Source organism: Schistocerca americana, chromosome 5, assembly GCF_021461395.2.
Source record: "Schistocerca americana isolate TAMUIC-IGC-003095 chromosome 5, iqSchAmer2.1, whole genome shotgun sequence".
Classification (NCBI taxonomy): Eukaryota; Metazoa; Arthropoda; class Insecta; order Orthoptera; family Acrididae; genus Schistocerca; species Schistocerca americana.
Genome location: NC_060123.1, coordinates 648,772,329 through 648,791,267, shown reverse-complemented (window position 1 = coordinate 648,791,267; position 18,939 = coordinate 648,772,329). Strand labels below are relative to the sequence as shown.

At 44.3% G+C, this 18,939-nt stretch overlaps 1 protein-coding gene across 3 annotated transcripts in view; it reads right to left on the bottom strand.

Moving 5' to 3' along the window:
- Window positions 1-2,489: 2,489 nt before the first annotated feature.
- LOC124615803 (inactive dipeptidyl peptidase 10) overlaps window positions 2,490-18,939 on the bottom strand; it is a 1,404,300-nt gene continuing 1,387,850 nt past the window's right edge. For all 3 annotated transcript variants that reach the window (XM_047143937.1, XM_047143938.1, XM_047143936.1), the window contains exons 17-18: window positions 16,928-17,133; window positions 2,490-5,799 (exon numbers count right to left, since the gene is read on the bottom strand). In XM_047143937.1, the coding sequence (XP_046999893.1) occupies window positions 5,692-5,799; window positions 16,928-17,133 (314 nt within the window). In that variant the 3' untranslated portion in view covers window positions 2,490-5,691. The remainder of the gene's footprint in view (window positions 5,800-16,927; window positions 17,134-18,939) is intronic.

The window sequence follows — 18,939 nt, the reverse complement described above, 5'->3', positions numbered from 1 at the left end:
AGCAACATCCATACTGAGGTAGAGAATCTCAGCTATAACCGAAAACCGCAGAATCCGACAAAGGGAGGAAACATCAAAATTCAGGCTGCATCAATGCGAAGATATCGCATTTCGGATACAGACATCTTAGTTTTCGATAGGGGTCTTCTCGCCATATTGGCGGAGTTGATAAAGGGTCCTGCAACGCTTTTGATCATTAGCTCCTGGGCAAAAAAAAAAAAAAAAAAAAAAAAAAAAAAACCTGATAGAAAGATTGTCGCTAGATCAATGAATTAAAAAGAGTGCGATATGCAAATAACTCTTCTGAAAGTAATTTCCACGTTAAATGATTGAAATTGATTATACCAATGTCTCGGCCTAAATTAAATATTATCTAAATCATTGCCAATACTTCAAGCGGCTGAAGGAAGATTTTCACCTTATTGGTTGTTCCTTTATTGGTTGTTTTGGAGTGTTTCGTGGTCAACTACATAAATTTATAATCAGAAAGCACCTGGATAATAGCAGTGAAATTAGTGTTCTCCCTGTCATGCAACAAGCAGCAATACCAGCGGCAAACTCGAAATGTCAAACTGTGCTTATCCGCATACCAACGCAAAGTCTGAAAGTAGTCATAATACCAAATAACATAGTAAAGAAATAATGAATATATTGTATATGAAATGCAAATGGTACATTGTACAATAAACTGGTGTTCTACTTTTTTTGAAGGGAAATGCGCAGATAATGTGAAACACGATACAACATCTAAAAACAAAAAAAATTAACATGATTTTCGTAAGATGGACCGAAGAAGGAAGTACTCTGCTGTATGCAAAATCAACAACATCATCTGAACACTAGTTTATTACAAAATTCCAGAGACATAATTGGTTTCTTTCTTAGAAGAACCTGAGTGGTCTTTCTGTTTCTTAATATACATATTCCACCTAGTGAACAACTATTCTCACCTGTTACAAACAAGTTTCTTGCGATGACGGCGTTACGAATTGGCTAGATCATCCTAGAGTATAACATCAGGAAATACTCGAATGTTCCTTTTGATTAATTTCCATTGGGAAATTGCGCTCAATTACTGTGAAATGAGTTTCAACTGATAGAGCACAGCAAACAGTCGTCCCTTTATTTCAAGTTTTATTAGACAATCTAGATTTCGGCTAGTGCCTAGCCATTAACAGTGCACTAGTGCATAGTATCAGTGCATGTCCCATCATGTTGTTGGGGCTTCTTTCACAATACGTTCAAGACTTCAGTATGAACTGTGGCAGCAGCTCGAACAACAGGGTCTGACGTACTGGGACATGCACTGGTACAATGCACTGCTGATGATGGGTCCCATACTTCTTTACTGCCATTGCCTCCCTCCGACCGTAATGGGGATGAATGATGATGATGAAAACGACACAACAACACCCAGTCATCTCGAGGCAGGAAAAATCCCTGACCCCGCCGGGAATCGAACCCGGGACCCCGTGCTAGGGAAGCGAGAACGCTACCGCGAGACCAGGAGCTGCGGACGGTACAATGCACTAGTGCACTGTTAATGGCTAGGCACTAGCCGAAAGCTAGATTGTCTAATGAAACGTGAAATAAAAGGACGACCGTTTGCTGTGCTGTATCATTTGAGATTAAAAGTATGTCTCTCCTTTTGAGAAATCTTTATGCTGCTGAGTACATACGGTACCAATACTGAAAATAAATTTTGAGATTATTTTGTTTAATCATTTCTGACAACAGTTATTATTTTATTATTCGTAATGAATGCTTTATAGAAGTACATGAAAGTTCAAAAATAAATTTTAAATTCCTAGTTTCAGCTGTTTTCTGATGCCATTTGAGAAAAGTTGAGACTACATTAAGACATGGAATTATCGGAAACTAAATAAAGTCTAATAACAATATTGTAAGAATTAAATGATGGTGAGGCATACAGTTATTTACTTACATCATCTGTTAAATCTTCGTTGTTGAGCGCTTTCAGTAAAATTTCGACAGTTTTATAATTTATTTACTGTTCCACTTATTGTCTATCCAGAGCTAAGCATCTAAAATGAACTTACTCTTACAAGGAGACTTCAAGCAATCAAGTAAGAGAGGGAAATTATCAGAACTGTGCGGTCCGAAATAAGTATTCTTCTCAACTGAGTTATCTAACAACACCTCGTAGGGGGGGGGAGGGGGGGTTACCTTCTTCACGTTAAAATTACTGCTACAGCAACTGAATTCTTTTATTTTATTTGAATTTGTTTTTCAGTGTTCGTGACCGCGACGTGTAGTGAAGGAAATTACCTACCTTTCATCTCACATAACGTGCCATCTGGTGTGTATCGTGATTGGAAGGTAGAGTTGTAGACCCACAGTAGTCACAATTCAGACTGTCGAAAACTTTTAAAACTATCTGTTCACTGCGGGTAGTAAGAAACTGTGCGCTTGAAAAAAAAACTACTTCTAGGTAACTAGACATAGCACATTTTCTCAAGAAAAGGTTCTTTACTGTTTTTTACTTTTATTCCAAAGTTATTGAAATAATGTGAAGCTCACAACAATATTTATTAAATAACGTTTACAAAAATCGATCTGAGTGTACTGGAAATTCATAGCTTGTACGCCTGTGGAACATTCAGAGAAATATTTCAGTAGGCTAAGATAAACCAACTGTGTGCCAAAATGCCTGTCCTGTTTCAGCTTTGTGATTAGTGGGAAGCAAGTGACACGCAGTACGTAGGCCGAAAATTAAAGAACTGCGAGCCATTGTGCACGCCGACTTAAACGTTCGTTTCTCCGAATGTTCCACACGTGTACGGTTATCATTTATACAAATCACTTACAAGTATCCCATTCAAACTCATTACAGTATGAAGCTTTTTTGTTACATCTCTATTGTATAAAAAGTACGACTGAATACAAGATTGGTTTGCAGTCTATTACGATTGTACACTTCAGAGAGTTGTTTAGAAATCTAAGCAAGTATAATGTAGCGCTTGCATTGCAAACCCCGGTACCCACTTAAAAATGTTTGAGGCATTCTTTGAATTGATTAGCATAAAATATTAGAATGTCCGATGAACGTGAAATTTACAGTGAAGATATGATAAAACAGGAGCATAGAGGCACTGTCTTGTATCTATAAACACAACCTTACCTTGAGTGTAATTAGCAGACTAACTACCAGACATCCAAGACACAATCGGTTGCGAGAATGTCGTCCAAAGAAACTATAGCAATTTTTTTTTTTTTTTTGTGGAAGGAAACTTACAAATGAAATAATTTAATTTAAAAACCTTTTACAATTCATTGTGTAACATTTTTATTTGGTAACAATGCATTGTATAAAAATGAACAAATCTTCTGAGTATCCAATTCTACACAGTACTTAACTTAGTGTTTTGTATAGGCAGATTCGAGATGTATGTAAAGAACATTACGCGAGCTTCGTCTAAGCATATCATTACAAATGTGAAGAAATAAGAAACAACGCGATGGAAAAAACCTGAAAAAAATCACAGCCTCCCCTATTAAAACTGTTTCGTTATTTTCTTGCCAAATCATAAAGACGATTGTGACGTAAATCTGCCTTACTAGGCGTGCAGCGTCACGGTAGAAACCCGCCGCCGAAGTTACGAAGAAGTAGGCCACGTACAGTTAATGGCGACTGCCACGGATGAACTAGCCTCAGAATAAACAATTTACTTAAGACACTGACAAAGTAGGCCATACTCTCTTCCACAGAGAGCACAGAAATGAAAAATTTGCGAAAAATGTCATTCGTGTCATAACTTTTCTACTTTTAGTTACTTCTTCTATTTTGTAGCTACAGTTAATAATAAGGCCCGATCATATTATTTTCCAAAACTATCACTTTCTTCTTGAAGAATAAACCTGAGTTGGTTTAGAAGGCTATTGCATAAATACCACTTTAAGCTGAACAATTGACAGTAGATAACTTACAAAACCCAAGTTGTAAAAGTATAACACTCGCTTTGATGCAACGCATATTTAGCAGTTTTAATTTACGCATCTTTTTTCAGTTCCACCACAAAAGCTAAGTATGATGTTTCTAACGCATTAAATACGTGACTCAACGCTCTCATCCTTTTTACATCTTTTATTGTGAGTACTTACAATTTGTACTTATTTGTGTAAACCCTATGGGTCCTCAACTGCGCTACAAGTATGCGTCAGTGAACTAACTTAGGCTCAGGTAAAAGTCTTTATGTAGTGGGTGAGTGGGAAATAGTAAGCTCATCAGGTGTAGTACAGTGAAACTTATTTGGTGGGAAGGAAGTTGCTTATGATTTCCTTTAATAGAAGAGGCTCTGAGAATATGTGTACGTTTCAGAGGAAACGCAGTGTGTGTGTCTGCAGGCACTGGGACACGAGCTGACAATGACACGAAGCCCTCTCACCTCACCACGACCCGTCTGGCTCACTTCCCGCTATCTGTGTTTCCTAGTCTACGAAGCCCTGTTACTGCCTGTGTCCTATTTACATATTGTACTGTTTACCAGTCATTTCCAGACAAGTGTGTAAGACCAAGTGCCTTTCTACAAAACTTATTTCTAGTTCTACGACTGGGTTTACGTTAGTGGAGACGTTCTGAAGCTTGTAGTCTGATTTTATACGAAAAGCGGAGAAGGTTTCTTTAACAACAGTTCAAGGTCTTAAGATTACGTAACGCTGCATTGACCGCTATTGCTGAATTCGGCAGTATATTGTGTGACGTACATCTAAAGCAGAAGGACAACTTTAGGCTCTATCTTTCCTGACAGATTTCGCGTTCGTTATGAAGAGAAACGAGTGATCTTCTAAACGGTACACACAGATCAGTATTCAAAAATACGTATCTCAGAAAACGTTCTGTTCAGAAATGAGTGATATGCATGTTTTATTTGTCGTGCTTATTGCCAAGTGAACTATTGCGTAAATGATCAGAATCCATCTAAGAGTATTAAAAAAGGCGCTACTTCTGTAAATCAACATTCCACGGGAAGAATATGACGTTCCTTATGGCGGCGGCTGCGCAAACACAGGGGGGAGAGAGGTTGTGGGAATGCGTGTTCCATTTGTACGCCGCAAGTTTGCACAGCCGCGAGGCCCCTTGCACCCTTGACGGAAAGACGAGGCCAATGACACTACTTCTTTGTGGTGAGTATGTCACCTGCGCTTACTCTTACTGAGCGAGAGATTTCCCGTGGCAAATGCTGAAGATACTCTGACGTTACTCGTCTCGTCAGTCTTCCCGTTTAGTCGGCTGAAGACGAGCGCCTCTGACGGTGGAGTGAAGCCCCCCTCTACCAGGAGTAGATAGTAGCGTTACGTAATATGAAGACTCCGCCGTACTTACGTAATGCACTTTTGATTGTATTGAGTTAGTTTTAAGAAAATGGGAAATACGTGATGCCTCGATACAAAGGCGATAAAGATTTAGAAGAGCCATTTCGTTCCGACGACCGTCACCGTCCGCAGGTGCACCAGCGCGGAGATTGTCTGCTTCTCTGATTGTGCCCGCACGTTGCGAAGTACCGTCCCGCCTCGCTTGGCTCACCTGCAGAATGCACCACCCGCCGGCGGCGGTAGCATTATTGTCACTGCCACACGATAGCAGATGGACGACGCGCGAGAGTCGAGTAGAGTCTCTGGTTCACGACCTTGACCGTGGCTCGGCACAGGGTAAGGCGGCGTGGCGGCACCTCACGACTGCTCCACGTCCAGTTTAAGGCACTCCTTTAGAAAGTCCTCCATGGAGCGGTACACGTGCTCCAGGACGCCCTGCAGCAGGTGACCCTCGTCCGCGTAGCTCTGCAACACACGTCGCCACCGATCACAGGTGCGCTGCTCACGCCACGACACGGCTCTTTCCACCTTGAACGATTTTTGGAAGAAAATGGTGAATTGAGTTGATCTCTATGAATATTTTGGCTTACTAAGCGATGCCTGACACCACCGCAAAAAAGCAGACATTGGAAGACAAATACTTTATTAAGAACATGCTGGGAGCCATACGAGGAAACCAAATCGTCCTACGTGCCAGTTAGAAAGTTTTTATGAGCAGATTCTTGCAAAAAAGGAAAAAGCAACTAGCCTCCGTTAATAGTGCTTCATATTTACAAAAATAGTGCCGTTACCAGATTGGAAATTTTTTGGAAATGTATGGTAGGATTTCATGGGAGAAAACTGCTGACGTCGTCGGTCCCTAAGCTTACACACTACTTAATCTAACTTAACCTAAGCACAACACACACACCCACGCCCGAGGGAGGACTCGAGCCTCTGAGGGGGGGAACCGCGCGAACCGTGACAAGACGCCTTAGACCAGTTTCGAGCTGCGACATTCATCTTTAGAACGCTGTTCAAGTTTGTGCTATATTTGTTCTTGTTTACGTTAGTTGTTGGCTGGTTTCTTCCAATAGCTAGTGTAAACAGCAACAAATCCATACATATTATGAAAATGTATGTACGAATCGATTTCAGCGAAACTGGTACACATATCACTTACGGTGTCTGGAAAGAAACGGTGTAGGGTTAAGAACCACCTGCCTCTCAAAAGGATGGGGATGGCGGAGGGAAAGGAAGCGAAGTTCATGACACGAAAATAGCCAGATTATATTAACCCAGTATTTGAAAACCGAGCGAGGTGGCGCAGTGGTTAGCACACTGGACTCGCATTCGGGAGGACGACGGTTCAATCCCGTCTCCGGCCATCCTGATTTAGGTTTTCCGTGATTTCACTAAATCGTTTCAGGCAAATGCCGGGATGGTTCCTTTGAGAGGGCACGGCCGATTTCCTTCCCCATCCTTCCCTCACCCGAGCTTGCGCTCCGTCTCTAATGACCTCGTTGTCGACGGGACGTTAAACACTAACCACCACCACCACCAGTATTTGAAAATGAGAGCACTTAGTAACTTGCAAGAAACTTAACGCGTAATTTCGAAACGTTCAGAGACTTTTCCTCATTGACAACCCCGCCCTCCTCCCCACAACACGATGAAAGGTAAAAAGTTCATCACTTATTACATTTTTCACTGTTCATGCAGTAAAACTGCCACATCAGCATTAAGTCTTTTAATTAATTACTTCCTTATCAGTAACGCTATTCCCATCATATGCCCAGGCATATCCTACTCAATGTACCTGCAAAAATATTTCATTGTACAACATACAGTTCGGGAGTAATAACCTCATAAACACTACGATTCGTGAAAAACTGTCGCATCATTCACGACTTTTAATTTATTTCTTTACTACTAATTCTGTTCGAGTATCTAAATACACCACTGAATGTACGTGCAAAGTTATACCTTCGTACGACATACTATCTCAGGAGATATGACGTCATAAACATTGAGCTACATGAAAACGAAACTGCACGACCAAATTCACTAGAGATACAGGTGAAATATGTGTACAAATATGTAGGTGAAATTTGTGTGACATGTGCGAATCTGTGCAAAGCTGCAGGTGGAAAGCTCCACCTAAACTCTTGGGTCGATTTCAGCCAAACTTCGTACACATATTACTTACAATCTGGAAGGAAATGCTATGGGAGTAAGAGCCACCAACTTCCTCTTGGGGTGTGGGTGACAGCATGGTGATTGAGAGAGGGAGGAGGGAGACAGAGGAGATGGACACAGATAAGGGGAAGAGGAAACGGGCAGAGATAAGGGGAGAAGAAAATGGACAGACAAAGGGAAGAGGAGGAGATGAACAAAGAGAGTATAAGGAGGGTCGGACAGAGAAAGACTAGAGGAGAAAATGGACAAAAATAATGGAGAGTAGTAGATGTAGAGAGAGCAGTGGGTGGGGAAATGGACAGAAAATGGGAAGGAGATGGACACAGACAGGGGGAGGAGGAATGTACAGAGAGAGAGAGAGAGAGAGAGAGGGGTGGGGAGGAAGAGATTGAGAGAGGTGGGCAGAGGGAAGAGGGGGGGGGGGGGGGAGCTGAAAGACAGAGAGGAGGGAGAAGCAGAAGGACAGAGAGAGTGGGAAGAGTAGGAGGTGGACAAGGTGGCGGTGGAGGAGGTGGGCGGAGTGGAGGGACCATGAGATGGTGAAAGAAGGTGAGGAGGAGATGGACAGAGGAAAGGGTAAGAACGAGATGGACTAACAGAAGCTTGGGATAAATACATACCAAGGCAATGCCAGATACTCAGCTAGCGTAATATAAACGTAACAGCCGTCTGAGAACGAATCTATCGGTTCGAAACCGGTAACGACGCTATTTGTGAAGTTTTATTAAAAGCGGCTGCTTGTTGTTTACGTTTTTGCAAGAATCAGCTTGTGTTTTGCACACAGCCACAGTCTAAAAAATGTCAATTTTCGACAAACTTTGTTCCAGGCGCTATTAATACTGATACACTACATTTTATTTCTGATAATAGAAGTACAAAAATACATCATTAAGTTTTTAACAAGTGGAAATGCAGCCAACAAAAAACATTTCTCATATGTTTTACTATCGGAACTGCAGAGGGAAGCACAGTTTGGCGCAAAGACCAAACATCGCATACTAATTCATGTCTGAAAGACTTTCTCAGTAGTTTGGCACCTGGGTCAAGCCAAGCGATATGCAAAAATGTATCGAGGACACAGTAGCACTGAAAACGCTTTTATTTTTAAGGCATTTAGAACATTTACAATTTCTAGTCCTCAATTCTCCTCTGACTTACTGTAACATATTTGGTATTAGAAGGAAGCCTTATTTTATTTTTATTAAATAGAAATGCTAGCAAAAGGATACATCAAAATGTTTATATCTCGTATTTTATGGCGACAAAAATTTAATAATCACTATAAGATATATATACAGAGCCTGTACTAATAAGCAGCATAGCCCAGCGTTCTTGGAATAACCAGGCAGGACAATGGGCGAGAGGCCGTGTGACTGCTTCCCGCGTATGCCTGCAGAGAGACATGCTTGAATATCGCGATATTTTGTGCTTTAGCTCTGCTATAGGGCAGAATGCTTAAGACAGTTGCCACTGCTCTCCTGGATGCCATCTTTGCTTCAAAGCAGACGCCCTCAGGTTGTCTGTGTCTGTCTCTTTTCACTGTATTAATATCTTTTAATTGCTCCTGATTGTTAGGATGAGAGAAGTAGTTGTGTCAGGTGGGAATGTGCGAATGTGGAGACCGATACGGTCGCAGGTTCGAATCCTGCCTCGGGCATGGATGTGTGTGATATCCTTGGGTTAGTTAGGTTTAAGTAGTTCTAAGTTCTGGGGACTGGAGACCTTAGCAGTTAAGTCCCGTACTGCTCAGAGACATTTGCGAATGTGGAAGAATAAAAATAGACGGAGGCAGAGGCTAGTTACAACTGGGGAACAGGCAAACGGCCTAAGGCCATCTGGTCTGAAGCAGAGCTGACAGGAATGTGTAATGTTGGTTGCAGATGACACAGGAGTTGTCGTCCAATGATATCCCACATGAGATCGACTGGAGACAGATCTGGTGATCGAGCAGACCGAGGCAGCTTGTCGACGCTCTGTAGAGCATGTGGGCGACAAGACCATAACTCCAGGTTTAGGTCCAGTTTGACTTGCACGCAGACAAGATGTTTGTAGGCCCTCAACTGGCCTACTTCTAAACAACGAGGGCCATCACAGGCACTGAGGCACAACGAGCTCTCATCAGAAAACGCAACAGACCTCCATCCTGCCCTCCAATGACCTCTCGCTTGACACCATTGATGTCTCAAATGCCGCGCGGGGTAGTTGTGCGGTCTTGGGGACCTTACCACGGTTGGCGTGGCTCCCCCTGCCGGAGGTTCGAGTCCTCCCTTGGGCATGTGTGTATGTGTTGTCCTTAGCGTAAGTTAGTTTAAGTTAGATTAAATACTGCGTAAGCCTGGGGATCGATGACCTCAGCAGTTTGGTCCCAAAGGACTTACCACAAATTTCCAATTTTTTTCCTTTGGATGATGATGATATTTGGTTCGTAGGGCCCTCAACTACTCATTATCAGTGCCCATACAAATCCCCAATCTTCTCACTGTCCAGCATCGCCACTTTCTCGAATGTGGATGAAATGATGAGGACTACACAAAAAGTCAGTGTCTGGGCGGAGAAAAATCCCCAATCCGATCGGGAATCGAATCTGGGACCCCACGATCCAGAGGCAGCAACATAGATCACAGCTGCACATGCCGTGCTTTAAGATCGGTGGAATGGACGCTGCCGGACGTCTGGCTCGGAGCAGTCCTTGATGTAACCGATTTGTAAAAGTTCGTCGTGTCACTGTGGTGCCAACTGCTGCTCAAATTGCTTCTGCAGATGCAGTGCGATGCGTCGGAGCCATACACCGGACTCGGTGCTCCTCCCTGTCGGTTGTGCCACGTGGTCACCCGGAACCCGGTCTTCTTCGGACCGTACACCCTCGCGACCACCGCTGCCAGTAATCACGTACAGTGGCTACAGTCCTGCCAAGTCTTTCTGCAACATCACAGAGGGAACGTCCGGCTTCTCTTAGCCCCACTAAGCGATATCGTTCAAACTCAGTGAGTTGCTGGTAATGGCGTCTTTGTGGCCTTAAAGGCATTTTTGACTGGCATCAACAAAACTCGTCCAATCTCAAAGGTAACTAACGCTCACGAGCGTTACATCGCGTATATAAAGGAAACAAAATAGAAATTTGTGGTAAGGTCTTACGGGACCAAACTGCTGAGGTTATCGGTCCATAAGCTTACACACTACTTAATCTAACTTACACTAACTTACGCTTAGGACGACACACACGCCCATGGCCGAGGGAGGACTCGAACCTGTGACGGGTAAAGGAAACATGATCTGCATTTTTACAGTGGCGCTACTAGCACCACTCTGATGCGAAACTTGAATAGACATCGTGTTTCAGATGTAGACCTCTTGTTTATGACACACAGCTCCTTTTTGGTGTTGAGACTTTTTCCGTCAGTATATATATCACTACTTGCGAATAATGCTTGTCACTATGATAACTATTGGACTCTCCTTGTTTTGCTAACGCCTGTATCCCACAGTTTTCGCAGGGTCGGCGTGGTTACAATCGGATTTGGCAAGGTTAATTTGAAGGCGTAGCCAGGTGCCAGTCCTGTCGCCACCCCGTACCCTCGGGACGAGAGAGTGTACCCCAGCTGTTTGTGTCTAGTGTAAATCATGAAATAATGCGAACGTGTGTCAAATGTCTGCGAGTCGTGTAACTGAGGCCGGACGTGGGAACCAGCCCGGTATTCACCTAGTGGGATGTGGAAAACCGCCTTAAAACCACATCCAGGCTGGCTGGCACACGGCCCTTGTCGGTAATCCGCCGGGCGGATTAGAGCTGGGGCTGGCGCACCTACCCCGAGTCCAGGAAGCAGCGCATTAGCGCCTTTGGCTAACCTGGGGCGTCATGATAACTACTGGACCACTACCTACTTAATCCATTTATACAGGGTGGTCCATTGATAGTGACCGAGCCAAATATCTCACGAAATAAGCGTCAAACGAAAAAACTACAAAGAACGAAACTCGTCTAGCTTGAAGGGGGAAACCAGATGGCGCTATGGTTGGCCCGCTAGATGGCACTGCCATAGGTCAAACGGGTATCAACTGCGTTTTTTAAAATAGGAACCCCCATTTTTTATTACGTATGCTTGTAGTACGTAAAGAAATATAAATGTTTTAGTTGGACCACTTTTTTCGCTTTGTGATAGATGGCGCTGTAATGGTCACAAACGTATAAGTACGTGGTATCACGTAACATTCCGCCAGTGCGGATGGTATTTGCTTCGTGAATTGCGCGCCAAAAAGAAGACAACCAATCAAAGACTGTGCTCGACATCTATTGAGCAGCCCAGAGAGCATCCCAGAGTGTCCCAGAGAGCATCACAGAGTGCCCCAGAGAGCTAAAACGCCAAGAAGAATCACTTCTCGGCTTTTGGCAAGATCAATGTGTAGTATTTGTGGCCCTTAAAAGGGCCGATTTTGAGAACTGCTTTCAATGATTATATAAAGTACAATCACCCACAATGCGACAATCTTCCAAAGAAGGACCACTAGCCTTCACCCATAAGCGAATACTACAATCGGAATTTATCTTACAACGTCTACGACAAGACAAAGACAAACTCCCGTGCGGTAAAAGGTAGGAACCCTCACTAGCAATAATAATCTCAGAAACAGGTATAGTACGGTAAGCCAAGATTTCACGAGTTTCAAAGGATTCCAAACCGGCTCTCGCTGCATTGTTACAAGCAACGAAAGCAACTGTTATCCATCCGTTACCCAAACTGGAAGAAGAAGAAACTTTCATTAAAGAAAAATTTAACTTCGCACCACAAAATAATGTAGGTCCATGAATAAGAACAAATTGAGTAGTTTTACCTACTCCCCTCACTTCGTTCTTTTTACCCTTAGCAGAAGATGTCGAAGCACCAAGAGTGCCGTCCACATTGACAAGTGATTTGTAAACCGTTTACTAATTGCGGAAAAGGTCGATATCGTGTTGATGTATAGCTATTGTGATCAAAATGCCCAACGGGCGTGTGCTATGTATGCTGCTCGGTATCCTGGACGACATCATCCAAATGTCTGGACCGTTCACCGGATAGTTACGCTATTTAAGGAAACAGGAAGTGTTCAGCCACATGTGAAACTTCAACCACGACCTGCAACAAATGATGATGCCCAAGTAGGTGTTTCAGCTGCTGTCGCCGCTGATCCGCACTTCAGTAGCAGTAGAACACAAATTGGGCGAGAATCGGGAATCTCAAAAACGTCGGTGCTGAGAATGCTACATCAGCTTCGATTGCACCCGTACCATATTTCTATGCACCAGGAATTGCATGGCAACGACTTCGAACGTCGTGTACAGTTCTGCCACTGGGCACAAGAAAAATTACGGGATGATGACAGATTTTTTGAACGCGTTCTATTTAGCGACGAAGCGGCATTCACCAACAACGGTAAAGTAAACCGGCATAATATGCACTACTGGGCAACGGAAAATCCACGATGGCTGCGACAAGTGGAACATCAGGGACCTTGGCGGGTTAATGTATGGTGCGGCATTATGGGAGGAAGGATAATTGGCCCCCTTTTTATCGATGGCAATCTAAATGGTTCAATGTATGCTGATTTCGTACGTAATGTTCTACCGATGTTACAAGATGTTTCACTGCATGACAGAATGGCGATGTACTTCCAACATGATGGATGTCTAGCACGTAGCTCGCGTGCGGTTGAAGCGGTATTGAATTGCGTATTTCATGACAGGTGGATTAGTCGTCGAAGCACCATACTATGGCCCACACGTTCACCGGATCTGACGTCCCTGGATTTCTTTCTGTGGGGAAAGTTGAAGGATATTTGCTATAATGATCCACCGAGAACGCCTGACATGCGTCAGCGCATTGTCAATGCATCTGCGAACATTACGGAAAGCGAACTACTCGCTGTTGAGAGGAATACCGTTACACTTATTGCCAAATGCATTGAGGTTAACGGACATAATTGTGAGCATTTATTGCATTAATGTGGTATTTACAGGTACTCACGTTGTAACAGCATGCGTTCTCAGAAATGATAAGTTCACAAAGATACATGTATCACATTGGAACAACCGAAATAAAATGTTCAAACATACCTAAGTTCTGTATTTTCATTTAAAAAACCTACCTGTTACCAACTGTTCGTCTGAAACTGTGAGCCATATGTTTGTGACTATTACAGCGCCATCTATCACAAAGCGAAAAAAGTGGTCCAACTAAAACATTCATATTTATTTACGTACTACACGAATATATAATAAAAAATGGGGGTTCCTATTTAAAAAAAAACGTGGTTGATATCCGTTTGACCTCTGGCAGCGCCATCTAGCGGGCCAATCATAGCGCCATCTGGTTTCCCCCTTCAAGCTAGACGAGTTAGGTTCTTTATAGTTTTTTCGTTTGACGCTTATTTCGTGAGATATTTGGCTCGGTCACGATCAATGGACCACCCTGTATACCGAAGCGCAACATGTGACCAAGGTGATTTTACTCTTGTTTGCACTAAGTGAGAAGAGTAAGACGAACACTGTTCCGGATTTTGACCAACGTTCAAATTACCAGCATTCAGGATCGATAGTTGCTGGCCGTCGCAGGAAGATTATATCGTAATCGATTTTTCATTACAGGTCACGTTAAAAAGTAAAATGTTTCTATTTTAAACTTAAAAAGTTTGGAGCGCTGAACAGAAGAAAATTTTGTGATATTCATCACAGTTCTCTGTCACACCATATAATGTCGCGACACACCCGTTGTTCTTAGCGGTGGAAGATGGAAAGCTAGCACTGCAACTTTAGATTGGAGAGAATGAGAACGTTGGCATTACTGAACGGGTCAAACATTGAAGCTAGCATGGAAAGAACACAGAATTGCTTTGAAACGTGGTAGGGAAACATACTGTAAAGACATAATATGGCTGAATTGAAAATTAGTGAAAGGAATGTAAAACAAGATCATAAAAACGGCGCCAAGAGTGCTACAGTATTAACAGTCTTAACGGAAATGAACTGCTGTCAACAAACGAGCTTTAGTCGTACTCAATTAACAGAAATGCAAATAATCTCTGCCGACAACACTGTGTCGTAAATCTGTAATAATGGTAGTCCAGAGTGAAACAGAGCATGTAAATAAGTCACTTGTGGCCAAAGTGGCGGAGGGCTGACCGGAACCATGATAAAGAAAGGCAGCAATGTTAAAATACACAGAGCATTTCATGAGGAATGTTAAACATTTTAGGAGCTGGTAGTATAGAATATAATCTGAACATCTGAGTGAACAAAATGTGGATGAAGTAGAAGCCGTTATTTAGTCGGCAGAAGGTATTCCTTCAACAAACACGAGCAGAATTTCTGTATGTATCGGTGTTTCACATACAAGAATATGGTAGATATCACGTAGGCACAACCTCTAACCTTATCATTTACAGTGCATTGAACAGCTTCAAGAAAGAGATGAAGATAAAATGTTGGAATTTTGCCGTTGGATACTTCGCGGATCGCCGAGTAATCCCTTGAATAAAGTTTACGGATGAAGCCACTTTCATTTGCGACGGTATCACTTTGTTTCGGCAAAAATGCATCTGCTTTTGTGGAGATACGTTTCAAAAACGCATCTCTGTAATTGTGTGGTCTGGTATGATAAGACTGTCTGTTGATTGGAGTTGTTACGTTGCCGTGTAGTCTTACAGAGACTTCCTTGAGGATGAGCATCCAGCGTTACTGGAAGAGGTTCCTTGGCTACGAAGGCCCGCATGTTCGTCGAACAAGATAGATCCCTTCCACATTGTTCTACTCACGCGACACGTGATCTAAACGTAACATTCCCCGGAAGATGGACCAGCGGGAATTGTCACCATTTTGGCCACCAAAGTAGCGGAACTTATGCCTTTAGATTTTTGACTATGGGGATAGTTGAGAAGTGAAGTCTAGAAAGAAAAAGTAAGCAAAAGAGACAATTTGATTATTCGGGTTATTAATAGCGCTTCTCATCATAAAAAGAAAGCCAAGATGACCTCAAAAGAGTTACAAGTGGCGTTATCAAGAGAACTGGTAGTTGTGCTGAAGTCAGATGTGGAATTTTTAATGTCAGCTTTGAACTTCATCAGTTTCTTTCGCTTTAACTTCTGTGAGCATCGGTTTTTGTTACATTGTAACAGCTGATTTCAGTAGCCAATAAAAATTGGACCCATATTGTATGGATGATTTTATTTTGTTTGTCTGTACTAAAATTTCGTTCGAACAGACCTCGGAAGGCCCAACGGTACCGACCGACCGCCGTGTCATCCCTCAGCCCACAGGCATCACCCGATGCAGATGTGGAGGAGCATGTGATTATCACTACATCCTCCTGGCCGTGGTCAGTTTTCGTGACCAGAGCAGCTACTTCTCAGTGAAGTAGCTCCTCAATTAGCCTCTCGCCAACAGTGGTCGGCAGACACGGATGGTCATCCATCCAAGCGCTAGACAAGTCCGACAGCAATTAACGACTGTGAATTGACGGGAACCGATGCAGAAAGGCGTTGTTAGTCTATACTACAACCTCCTAAAATATTTGATGGGTCTCGCGTAAAACCCTGTGTACGGGATTAACAGTTTGAAGATTAAAATACAATAAAGAGGATCCATTATCACACAGTGTCACAGTCAGCAAGTACCTCGGATTTTGTGTGGGTGAGATGGGAGAAAGGCTGGTTGGATACAGTACAGATAGTTGGATCTGGGAGTGTCTTTCATGTCCAGTAACAGTTGTAGGCGGGTGCTGACTGGCCAGCGGTGGCGACGATGTTACCTGGCGACTGTCGCTGCTCCGACTAGCAGCCGAGGTCAGGCTCCAAGCTCTCTGGCGGACTTCACAAGCCCCCAGGCCGAGATGACAGAGAAAGCGCGAGAAAATTTAATTCAGAAACTGACGATGTCGAGTGCTTCGATAGAATGATGAGGGTGGTACAGGAGAAGAGCTTGATCTGGTACGTGAAGATGCTGGATGTTGGCTGTAGTAGACGCGACCGTGGGATGATGAGGATGGTAGAGGAGAGGAGATTGATCTGGTATCTGAAGAAGATGGAATTCGGTGTAGTAAATGCTACTGTGTAATGATGAGGCTTGTGCATGAGAGAAGACTGACCTGGTATCTGAACATGTTGGCTGTAGTAGACGCTACCGTGGTATGATGAGGTTGGTACAGGAGAGGATATTGTAGGTGATTTGGGTGTGGTACATGCTACTGTAGGATGCTATGGCTGGTCCAAGAGAGGAGAGTGACTTTGCACGTGAAGGTGATAGATGTTGGGTGTAGTAGATGCTTCTGTAGGATGATAACGCTGGTGCAAGAGAGGAGACTGACCTCGTACCTGAAGTTGGTGTTTGTTGGGTGTAGTAGATGGTAGTGTGGGGTGACGAGGCTGGTGCAGGAAGGAGACTGACCTGGTATCGGAAGATGATGTTGGCCTGCGCGAGCGCCCGCGCCAGCGCGACGCCGTGCACGTAAGGCGCCGTGACGTCGGCGAGCCCGTGCAGCAGGTACAGCGAGTGGCTGGGCACGTAGCGAGCGCGCTGCGTCGCGTCCGCCTCCACGTAGCCCTTGTAGTTGTCGCCGGGCAGCCCCAGCACGCGCTCCGTGAAGGCCGAGTCTGCAACAGCGCGGGGCGTCTGCGGTACAGATGGCGCCACGAACTGCGGCGCACGAATTTGGGACTGTAGTGCGCACCTACGTCACGCATTCTCAGGCAGCCAACGAGCGTTCAGGAGTGCTCTGAGCGCTCTGCTTGGAATGTAGGAGCCAATGCCATCGTTGAACTTCATCGTAACGAGTTATTTAGCAACTTTTTACTCCATTTGTTGCGATTTTGGCAGCACTGACGGTGGAGGCAAGCGACAAATTCTACATTAGCATGCGAGAGACATGATTTACAGGATACACGCTATGTACGAATGCATGCTCTCGCGGCGATATCCGTTAATAAAAAGTTCTCGGGTTTCAAACCGCGTCAAGTGGTTTACTGCCCACGAGCTTTCGGCAGAGATCTCCTCTGCCATTGTCAAGTGGATGACTGTCGTGTGGTCGTCACTACCGTGCTTATGTAGCCGCGCCGTCGCTCGTGACGTCACTGGTGCTCGGTCCCGCACCATATGTGGTAATGTTTTGGCCGAGCGACCGCCGGGCCCGCTTTAGCTCCCTCAACACCGCATCCCAAGCTGTACTCAGCTGCAATCCAATGTCTCTGTTGAAGGTGTTGTCAGAAATTCTAATCTCTGTGGCCTCGTTTATCACGCTATCCTAGAAGCCATTAGCCCGTTTAATAATAGACGTCATCCAAGCCTCAAAGGAAGACGACCTCTGAAGAAGACACCAAGCAGGTTGCATTCTTATCGTTTTGTGGTTCAAATCGCTCTGAGCACTATGGGACTTAACTTCTGAGGTCATCAGTCCCCTAGAACTTAGAACTACTTACACCTAACTAACCTAAGGACATCACACACATCCATGGCCGAGGCAGGATTCGAACCCGCGACCGTAGCGAACGCTCGGTTCCAGACTGTAGCGCCTAGAACCGCTCGGCCACTCCGGCCGGCTACCGTTTTGTGGTTCGACAACAGGGAAGATTAGTCGGCTCCTGAAGAGGCATAAAATAGACACAATCTTCAGGCCTCAGGCAAAGATCCGGCAACTAATGAAATCTGTGAAAGACGATGTAGGCCTCAGAACGCCAGGAATTTGCAAGATACTGTGTGGATGTGGGCAGTTCTATGTCGTACCCCGAAAAGTCAGCTGCAGCAGAACATGATCTGGAAACGGACACCGAATTGCATTCGATGAGACGTCTATTATTAAACGGGCTAATGGCTTCTAGGATAGCGTGATAAACGAGGCCACAGAGATTAGAATTTCTGACAACACCTTCAACAGACACAGTGGATTGCAGCTGAGTACAGCGTGGGATGCGGAGTTGAGGGAGCTAAAGCGGGCCCGGCGGTCGCTCGGCCAAAACATTACCAAATATGGTGCGGGGCCGAGCACCAGTGACGTCACGAGCGACGGCGCGGCTACATAAGCACGGTAGTGACGACCACACGACAGTCATCCACTTGACAATGGCAGAGGAGATCTCTGCCGGAAGCTCGTGGGGCAGTAAACCACTTGACGCTGTTTGAAACCCGAGAACTTTTTATTAACGGATACACGCTTTCTTTAAGCGCAAACGGAGACGGGTGAACCGCGACTGTCGCTTGGAACGTTCAACAGTGCAATCCCCGTCCATGCCTCGACATGCATGAACCACCATCGTTTGTGAATCGGTGTAGCGACAAGTCGTTTAGCGTACGTAACGTGAGGCAACGGGCGCAATACAACAACAAAGTCTTTCGCGAAGGAGTTGTCGCATTAAGTGTTCTCAGTGCACTTGTCGCATTAATTCTCAGTGCAAATATGAGATTTC